This window comes from Halichoeres trimaculatus, unplaced genomic scaffold (assembly GCF_033239565.1).
Source record: "Halichoeres trimaculatus isolate MK-OKI-2021-1 unplaced genomic scaffold, fHalTri1.1 fHalTri1_scaffold_10, whole genome shotgun sequence".
In the NCBI taxonomy this organism is placed as follows: Eukaryota; Metazoa; Chordata; class Actinopteri; order Labriformes; family Labridae; genus Halichoeres; species Halichoeres trimaculatus.
In genome coordinates, this window is record NW_027437187.1 from 28,592,981 (window position 1) to 28,603,866 (window position 10,886).

Sequence of the window (10,886 nt, forward strand, 5' to 3'; positions counted from 1 at the left end):
AGGTGGTTGTGAAAAGACTGGGCCTTGGAACCAAAGGAGTGGGAACGTGACACTGCACATGCATTCTTCATCCCTTCATTATCCCCTCTCCTCACCCGGCAACAGGTACTCCATCAGGTTCTCAGGAGAGCTCGCAAGCTGATCTCTTTCTGTAAATCATGCCTCAATGATCCATAAAAGTTAAAATTCATATTCTTTAGGTTTGTGTTTGAGTTAAAATACAAAGGCAGCTTAGCTCATCCTCCTGAATTCAACTGTTTTCATGTGACAGAAGAGCTGGTCATGAACCCAGAATCCTTTTGTGAACCCTAGTTCAACTTTTTATTACATCTCCAGCTTCACCACGTGAAAGTAGTATTACTCATCCTTACAAGTACGGATGTACATTGTTACATACAAATGTGAGACAAAAATAGCAAACACTTCACTGCAGGGCAAAATGTCAGTTCATTTAAAAGAACACAGCTGTGTGGGCAAAGGTAAACAGAAGTATCTGACATCAAGCATCAGCATCAGACACACCACACATGCCTCAGTGTCTGTGACGTGTGCTATGTGCCAGGCGCTCTGACTGCAGCCTGCCGTGTTGTGTGCATGAAGTCAGATCATATCAAGCTGTTGGGAAAACCGGCTGACTGACGATGAGGTTTGGCAGGGCAGCAGGGAACATGTGGGCTTCATCCTGATCTCTGTGACAGTCCGTGTCTGAAAGCGAGGCCTGGAGTCGCAGCACCCAGCACCCAGCACCCAGCAAGTCAGTGGCCACAAGCGATCTTGAAAGGCCAAGCATGAGTGCGCCTCAATAATTCTAGCCATTTACAACACAAACAGGACATGACTCGCAGATCGAGACACCGGCCACCTATGTTCATCACGAGTCTAGTCAAGGTTCACGTCATGTCTCTGGAGATAGCCGGCTTAAACAGAGGCTCTTTTTTCCCATAAGGTGATCTCTGTCTTGCACGCACTCTGACCATCTCGGGATTTCCATTAGAAAGAGTGTTCTACATATCAATCCAAGCTTTAATTAAAAAGCTGCTATATTCACAGAGCCTACGGAGGCTTACTGAAAATGCGCAGGTTGTCCTGCTCTTCTCGGTGAGTGGGCGAAATGGTGCATTTGGAAACCAAATGAGATCATTGTTGCCAGGCTGGAGCCTTTCATCTAATTTCATTGTCGTTACCGAGTGACTGTCACCCTCTGGTAAACACTTGATGTTGTCATCAGTATTTGTACCATTACTCATATGCTTAGAAAGGTGACTGAATACACACTCAATAACCCTGACAAAGAGACAGATTCTCTCTTCGTAAAGAAAAGAACAAATAAAATAAACCATCACTAAATATGAAATGGATTATTCACATGAGAACACATCAGAAAAGTAATTTAATGTGAAATACTGAGTTTTATTATCTAGCTTACATAAGAGAATGCAACATCTGAAAATGTTATTTGATCGTTTGTTTTTTGATGACAATACAATCATTTGTTCAGCTAAATCAAAGAAGTCTGCCCCTTGTTTTAAGAAGTCAGTGCTGTTGTGTGATTTCACTATTCCCACTATTTTAAGGCGGACAGGAAGGGTCAGACAGGCGGCTAAAGGTTGTGGCAATTAGTGGGACCATCTGCCACGAAACCTTTGTTTATGTCCATTTTGGCTTCTCCTCTGTACAAAGCAGGACTTCCATCTCTTTACTGGTTTTAGTGAACACTTCAGTGTTTTAGTATCACCTTGCTGTTTTCAGCTGGACGTGATATATTTTTGTCAAGTTTTATCTTCATCTTTTCATCAGCTGACCAACATCCTGTTTGAGTGTAAATGCATTTTTCAACAAGAAAAGCAGCCCCAGCTCAGAGCGCGCAGACCTCCGCCAAGCATATTGTGATTGTCACCAACACTTTAGTCCTACTTGTAATGTTGTAATTCCCTTCAGCAGATTGTCTGCTACAAGTTGGTGTTAGTTGCAGGTTTGTACGACAATTTGTTACCTGACAGAGTTAAAAATTATGTTGACCCAGTACATATTTTATATTACAGATCTTGGTACCCAGAATATTGCCAGGATCTGGATCGTACTTTTACATCTGTCAGAAATTATGGTGACCTTGTCTTGTATTGTTTTTTAAAGCAATCCAACTATTTATCGTGGAGTTATAGACACATATGGTGAAAATAGCCCTATCTCAAAATGATAAAAAATCATTTAAAAAAGTCCTGGATCCAGACTGTGATCTGGATCACCACCAAAATGTAACAACTTCTTCCTTATTCTGTTTTGAACATTTCCTGAAAATTTCATCAAGATCGGTTCATAGACTTTAACAGGTTAATTACTCCTCCCAGTAGCTTTAACTTACTCTTATTGACAGGATCGAGGATTTTTCAGAAGCACATTCAGCTCCTAAATTTGTGGGTTTTCTCACACAAAGCTAGAAAACTTGTATCAAATCATTAAGGTTAAAAACTTCCCATGTGTATTAAAGTTGTTTTTAGTCAAATATGAACTGAATTTCTCTTCTGAGTTGTCAAAATTCTTCCACTATGATATAATTAGTGACTTCCACACAAAGTAGATGCTTTCTGAAAAAATGGAACCCAGTTTTTGCTAAGACATAATGATAAAAAGTTAAAGCTTCTCAGAAAACATGTCCAGAAGAAATATGTTTTACAAAAGTTACATTGTTTAATACAAAAATAACATTAACATCATAAAAGGAAAATGTAAATAGCCTTTGTCGCTCCATCTACAGTGTGTGATAGTGTGACATCCTCGTTAAGTCTTTCCGATGGAAATCCAAACACAATGACTTGAGGCACGATCCTTGGGGAGGAAATAGCCGCGTGTCTATAAAAAGCCGAGGTGAAACCCTGGATGAGAGGTGAACACTCGTCGTGCGCCTCACACAGGAAACTGTTTCCTCACAATGTCTGCCAGTCGGGGATCAGCCTCTGACAGCACGGACTGCAGGTGCTGAAACTGAACAAGAGGAAGAGGGGAAGGATGGAAATATGGTGTTTATTTTCCACAGGAGATTGTGGTGTTTATCAGCAGCCCATCACATGTCTTAGCATGACACAAGCTCTAAAATTAAGCCCGAACACTTAATGACTGCACGCACACACACACACATACACATGCACACATGTAATGGATAATCACTGAAAAAGTTTGGAGACTCAAAAACTGTTGTTGAGTTAAAAAATGTGTAAACTTAATCAAATTGGAGAAGTTGTAACAAACAACTTGAGCTGTCAACTTCACACTGGCCCAAAACTTAAAGCTCCTGCACAGATTTTTGGGTTTGTGTTGATTTTGGCACCTCCTGTGGACACATACACACACACGCTTTAACAATTGTTCTAACATTATCCTGGACATCCCAGGGTATTTCTTCCAGACAGAGTCTCATAATGCTTTCTTTTAACGGTCATGTGAGTTACTCATTGTTTATCTCTGCTTTTTAAAATGTAAGGAAAGCTGGATTATGTTGGTGTGCTGTTAATTATGACACCCTTACAGCAGTTCCAGGCATAAAAATGACCATTTAGAATGGAATTTAACATGGGTCAGAAAACAGTAATGGTGCATTCCAATGTGCAGCTTTACGAGATAATGATAAACCTCTATGGATCCACAGTACAGTGGAGTTATTTTGGTTAAAAAAGGCGTTTGTTGGCCTGACCACTGACACTGATCTCAAGGATGGAAGGCCATGATCTGCTCATTGTGCTAAACTGATGTTTACCTCCCTTCTTCTCAACTACATCAGTATAAGCTCCTTAAACTGCCATCTTCATTCATACACACCAATTTTAGATAGATACTAGACAATAGATTTGATCATTAGATATATCAGCTGCCCCCTTCCCCTTGCCCACCTGAGCTCCAGCGAGACACTGCCGACAATGCCTCTTGAAGAATTATTAAATCAAATTAGACTGTTAGCAAGATTAAAATTTTCTATATCATGATTTTCAAAAGCTGTAACTACTGCGATGGGGTAGGTGTCAAGCGAGGCAATGAACAGCAGAGTAAAGAAAAGCTTGTTTTTGAGGAAAAGGATGTCACACTATATTGTCGGAAAACATAATTCAGGCAGATACATGATAAGATAAGAGTTTCTACTTTGGGGGGCCGTGTCACAGGAGCTTTACGCTAAATTCCTGAAATCTTCTTTAAGGCATCACTTTCAGTTTAGAGCTAACTCGTTCAGAATTGGGTCCTCTTCTTTGGAAAAACTTACTGCAGTCTTGTAGTCGTGAACCAAACTGCTGGCTGCTGTGAGAGAAGTCTTCTCTGTCAGATAACCTTCCTTAATCAAATCTGCCACAGTTTCCTAAAAACACAAAAAGCACAGTTGAGAAAAGAAAAAAATTCTGTACTTTTTATCACTTAAAATGTTGTGTAAAAACTTGACGAAAGAGACTGCGAGGACTATCTGTTTAAAACGGACTGCAGCGACACCTTTCGCACAGAGTTGCACACACACCGTCACTGACTCTTACCAAGGCCTGTTTTTGTTTTGGAAATGGAGATCGGATCTGCTTTTTAACACCTACTTTTCTTTGTTCAAGACAAATTTTTACTAGTTATTTAGCCCTGTTGTTTGAAATGTGACCACAACAAACTTTGTCAGTTTGTACCGTAGTTTATCAGCCAGCTATATTACGACATGTTGAGACATGTCCGCAATGTGTAATGTTAGCGAATCCTTGTCATGTCCTACTAGTGCTCATCTACCAGCTCCAACCTCACCAAACAGAGCAAACGTAACCTCGCTCTTAATTTTGTTGATAGACTCTCAAGTTTGAACAGACCACTACAGTACAGTAGCGGTACAAGCTCAGGTTTTAGCCTTCAGCTTGTGCTCTATCACTCTGCCCTTTCGCTTTCTTCTGCTCTTCTGTACTTTTTCTGTCTGACAGTTCAGCTCCAGTGTCCACCATTACTACAAAGTTAAATCATTTTCAGCAGAGAAAAACAGGAGCTCTTTTTACCACTAAACTCCGTCAGTTTGTGTGGTGTTGTCTTAAATACTTTAATAAACCCGGGTCCTGTCCAACCTGATCAGGAAGCTAAGAAATAGCATTTAGAAATAACCTTTATTGCTGCTAATAGTCTTGTTTTAAAGTGTGGCTCTTAATCATGTTTATGTCTAGAAGAGAGACCTTTTAAGGATCACTCAGAAAGTCTTCACAGTCTCTTTGATAGTCATACCTTGGGAATCTGTTCGCAGATGTCGGCTAGAAACTCAGCTGTGACCTCTGCCAGAGTCTGGAGCTGTTCATCTTTTGTGCCCTCTGTGTTGGTTTCATCAGTTTTTCTCTCACTGTGGTACTGAAGAACTTGCAAAACTGTCCCAATAAGGGGAAGACCTGAGAGAAAAAGACAATGCATGTGCGGCAAACATCTGCCATGAGTATCCGAATTCCTACAGTGTGAGTTTATGCTGCCACATTTTCTGTATTGTGCCACTGAATTGTAAACACCTTGGCAACAAAGTCCTTAAAAAAGAAAACCAGTCAGAGATTGCTTTTAAACCTTTCCAGTCGAATTTTAAAACCACATTTGCTAAAAATGTAAGAGAAATGAGCATTCCAGAATTTCATGCTGTGTTTTTCTCCACTACGATTAAAAATTCAATTTACTTGAATGACAATCAACAAATGTGTTGATTTCCAGTCCTTTTCACTTTACATCATTTACCATAAAACAGAAATGAACTGTTCCTGTCATCACAGATTGGAAAAATCACTAAGTAAACAGATCTTTAATTCTGGAAAAGGGTGAACCCGGGGTGACCTAATCCGGGGTCAATCGCGCACAAAACTAACAATGGAACTGTTGCGAAACTTACTTGCATCACCTCTGTTGCGCCACTGATCCTGGCATCTGTAAAGTGCCTGCAGCACAGCAAACGCCTGAACCAAAACACTTTTCTGCTCAAGCAAGACGACTGAAAGATCATCTGACTGGCAGAGATCCTCACACACAACGTCACAGACAAAATCCCACACTTCTTTGCCAGGTCCGTCGGGGGCAGCTTGGAGGAAACGTTACACAACATGTTATTTGTTGAGAGGTCACTTCAGTCTTGTGTTGTATTTTATACACAGGGTTAATCTCTGTAAAACCTGTGTTCTTACCAAAAGTCTGAAGGCCCTCGTCAATGGTGGTGAGGAGTTGGAAGGCATGAAGGTAAACCTCTAAGCCATTAGGACAGTCTGATCTGTGAAAACAATGTAACAACAATGATCTATACATCAAATTTAAAAGTAAACACAGATGATCTCAACGAAAATATTTCAGGTTTTAAAAATCTTAACTCTACTAACAATTATTTCCAAATATTATCCAGAGTTTCTTTTGCACACCTGAGCTGCTTGGCTGCCTCAAGGAGACATGAAGCCACATCCAGATGCTTCTCACCATCCTCCTCCTCTGTCTCCTCACTGGGCTGAGCTGTGATCCAACTCTTCATCAGATCTTCATCAAGGTCAAAGAGTTTGTCAACCAGCTCTCCAACCTTCTCAAGCAGGTCAGCTGTGAAACACATGAAATGTTAAAGATGGACTGAAGAGTTAAACAGGAAACACAGGTGGTTGTTCTGATACCATACAGGTACAAGTCAAACATTATTGATACCTGTATAGATACCACTACAACAAAATGATGAAAATGATTTTTTTTTTCTATTAATTTTTGTTTTGAACAAATTTAAATTAAGTCACAATAAACAAGATTTTCCTGAGGAGGGACATGTAGACCCAAAACAAAACATTTCCTCTAAATTAAATGAAAAACAGAGGAAGTTTGTTATGCTGTCTGTAATACATGTATCTATACCAAGATGCCAAAATGGCTTTGCCAGGTGCTTTACTTGCTAAATGCTGAAAGTTAGTGATGAAGTTTCTGTGATGGAAGGCAGAGCAGAGAGCCACACACCAGGGAGGACTTTGTAGAATTCCAAGAATTGCAAAGTGTTAATATATTTTTCTCAGAGAGCAAACAATGTGGAATAAGAGGAAAATTCTTTTCTTTCTAGTTCTTAAGTCTAATCTGTCTTATAACCACACCATTTTCTTTCACGGCGCTTTGTCTGTTTTTTTACTTAAACCATATGTTCGGCGACCACAGCCATTCTCGCCTTTTCTCATGGCAGCTTTGGGTTTAAAATATAGAATACCAGTTGTGCATTTAAAATGTCCTTTTTTCTTTCTGTACCCTCCTAATAACCATAAAAATTCAATAAAAATATCTGAAAAAAAAACAAACAAAAAAAACCCCATCAAATACACTGGAGAATTGTGTAAAACAGACCTCAGTTACAGACGAGACAAGATTAAAAGACAATAAATTGATGTTTTTATTAGAAAATTCTCAAAAACCCCAGACCAGCTAAGAATTTAAGATGAGTTTAACTTTTGGTTTTAAGAGTTAAAAACCAAGTTGCTTTTGGGACTTTCTGCTATTACTGTACATTGTTTTTTTTCATAAGTCTTATGCATTTTAGTACTACTACAGTTATCAGCAACAGAATGGTTTGTCTATAGTAACATCTTCACCCCCCAAAAAAATTTCAAAGCAAATTTAATCTTAAATACAGGTACTTTAAATCCAGCATTGTTTAAGTAAATGTTTAGTTGCCCAAAGTTAACTTCATGCCGTCTCCGTTTCAGCATTGCATTGCTTGCTGTGCAACTCTTACCTCTAAATCAGTGGAATATAAAGAAATGTCATACTCAGGACTACAAAGACAAGTAAAATGATAGGTTATAAAATAATTATGTAAATAAAAAATGAAAAAATAATGAAATTGACATACTGTTTGTGGAACTGGACATGATAAAACAGAGGTTGGTAAGCACAGACGTCTGCTGTCGTATCCGTTGAAGCCACGTTGAACAGACGTCTTTCTGAGACACACAGGTCAGAAGCAACCTGCAATCAGCATCAGGAAGGATTAATACTCACTCTCAGTTTTTTACCCCCACACCATCAGATAACAAAAATTTTACCTGCTAGTTTCTAGTAGGGTAGGAGGATCTGTATCTCCAAGAAGAAGCAACAGCACAGCCCTGTGGACACACAGAGAGTTACATCAGTTTGTTGAGAACAAAAACTGTTAGAGATAATGACTTCTATTTACCCGAGGTCTTCATTTTGGCTGAGAGTCAGACACGTTTCTGGGAAACAAGCAATGTTCCCAAGGATTCCCACACAAATTTCCTGGAACAGTAAAAGAAAAATATCTTAATTTTTAAGCTGAAAAGTACAGGATTTTACTCTGATCCAAAATGAATGAACCTTGAAGAATTTACTCACTGTGAGTCGTGGACAGCGGGATTTGGCAATCACCCCCAGAAGGATGTCTGTAGCTTTGAATTCCTGCAGAAAACCAGCCACGTCCTACAAGAGGTTGGCAAAAACAACTTATGAGTAATCCGAGCCTTTGCATAATCTCCTCAGCTGCTGCATACACTCCATTGCTTGTGCGTTGAGTTCTCAAACCAATGACACAATTAATCTTACCTTCCCAAAGGCTAGAATGTTATATACTATACTCAGTAGTTTGGATGGATGGATTAAAAAGAACAGAGCATTATAACTTTCAGGCAGGTATTATGAATCGCAGGGTAGTTTGGCTACAAAGACTCAGCTTTGATAGCTGTATTCATAAATGAAAATATGATTTCACTTCCTGAAGGACACACATACTCTACCTTATCCATGGCCATATCCCACACTCGACACAGATCTTCCTCGTCATCTTCAGGGAGCTCCATTTCACCTTCAGAGTCCCCCTCCAAATACTCAGTGACCATCTATAACATCAACAGACAATTTTAAAGACATTAATAAAATACTGCCTGACTCAATAGATACTTCTGTACAATGGGAAGATTTAAAAAAAATGAAATAACTTTGACATTGTTGAAAATAATTTCATGCTTGGTTGGTATTTTCAATGGTACCATATAATAATAATAATAATAATAATAATAATAATAATAATAATAATACTCTTACAGAAGGAAACAAGGCTTAAAGCCTCCCAGCAAGGAGCAAATGTCATAGAAACCCAGACAATACAAGAACCATGCAACATAAAATGAGACCATGAAGACTGAAATAAAACCTATAAACATAAACTCAGTAAGGAAAAGAAAGAAGGCAATAAAAGGCGCTTATAAACAAAAAGCAGGACAATAAATCTGAAAAGATGAAATTATAATAATGATAAAAAAATAATAAAGTAATAATAAAATTAAAGCAAGGATAAAGTAGAATAACACACATGAGTAAAAGATTAAACAATGAGAGGGCCTAAAGGGCTATCAATGAAAAGATTAAAAGTGAAACAAAGGTGAGTCATGGATTAGATAAAATCTGAATAAAAGCAAATTACTACATTAATATGTTAACATAACATAGAAGAAGTAAATAAAAGAGGATGGACTAAATAGTGAGAAAAAAAAAACAAAAAAAAACAGAAGGACTAAAAAGAAAAAACGACAACAAACAAAAACAGTGTCACTTCTAAAAATATAATGCTTTAAACCTTAATACATCAAATCTTAATCCCAGTGCTTACATTGATGAGACGTGTCAGGGTGCTAAAAAGCCAGTGCTTGCTGTAAACGGTTTCACCAATAGCATCCACATCTTCCCCCTCCTCTCCATCGGCTGTATCCCGTGGTGGTGATGGGTTACGGTCCAAGTCAGGCGACTCTTTTCCTGAAGGAGATGAAGATGTCTCTGTTTCCCTGCTGCAGTCTGGCAAAAGAGAAGAAGAAACAAAAGCAACAATATAACATGAGAACTGATCGATATAACTATTTTGTTAATCTATTTATGTGTTTAACCTTTATTCTACAAGGAATATTCATATCTTGGCCAAAGCAGCAGCATAACAAGTTTCACACAGAGAGCATAATAGAACAAAAGACAATGTACTGTACTGTACAAATTCACTCGAGTTATATTCTATGATTGTTTATTTGCTCTCAGATTCCTGCATAATATGAACTCCCCTACTCTCTTTGCTGTTCTATGTAAGGTGGTAAAATGATGCACGTTTTCTGTTGTGTTGAGAAATGTGCACAGGTTTGGAGGTTTAGCGATTACCAACAAGAGCAGCTAAGCTTGTCAGTTATTAACAGTTGTTTGCTTCACTGACTGCTTGTCGTACTCATTAAAATTACTTATTACATTATAACTCACCCATTGTGCCCGCACTCTACAAGACAACTCACTGAGAACTAGGAGGAAGTAATGTTATTCCATATTTTCAACATTTGTCTCAGTAAACATTTCAAATAGCCTCCATTTGGTACAGGGTCTTGATGCGCATGCGTGCTTGCAGAACGTAAATCTTCTTCGTGTGCTCAATAAGCCGCATTGCAACAGTTTAGATTCATGCTGCCATCTGCCGTTAGAACGGGGAATGAGCTGTTTGATACAGTCTATGGCAGTGATGTACAACCTTTGCTATCGAAGGAGCCGTTTCCCGTTATCTCACCTGCGTTAAAGCCGTTTTGGTGCCACAAAATCTGTTTTACCTTTACAGCGAAGACAATGCAGTGTATAAAATTCAACACGCAGTCAATATATATAGTATAACTATCCAAACAAGAAGTTTTTAAAAAGATATATAAAATTGTAGAGCTACAAACAGAAGACATAAATGTTGCTCAACTTATCTTTTTTTTTTTCTTTCATTTTTATTTATTCATTTATTTTTTTGAACTGGTACATTAGCAGTTAAATGAATGAATCTACACAGAAACAAATTCTGTATTTTCTTTCAGTTTTGTCTTTTTGTAAATTTAGTTGTCTTACTAGAGGTTCAAAACTTTTAGCCACAGGTGCATGGAAAG

The 10,886-nt window shown here is 38.4% G+C and overlaps 1 protein-coding gene across 1 annotated transcript; it reads right to left on the reverse strand.

Annotated features, from left to right (window-relative positions):
• Positions 1-1,515: 1,515 nt before the first annotated feature.
• On the reverse strand, positions 1,516-10,388 carry saal1 (serum amyloid A-like 1). Its single transcript, XM_074678357.1, has 13 exons — positions 10,231-10,388; positions 9,602-9,783; positions 8,730-8,831; positions 8,332-8,415; positions 8,156-8,235; positions 8,025-8,084; positions 7,832-7,947; positions 6,381-6,549; positions 6,153-6,235; positions 5,864-6,049; positions 5,224-5,381; positions 4,250-4,342; positions 1,516-2,982 (listed from the first exon to the last, which is right to left on the reverse strand). Exons 1-13 carry the CDS (start codon positions 10,232-10,234, stop codon positions 2,905-2,907), a joined length of 1,395 nt encoding a protein of 464 aa, XP_074534458.1. The 5' UTR covers positions 10,235-10,388; the 3' UTR covers positions 1,516-2,904.
• Positions 10,389-10,886: the final 498 nt, after the last annotated feature.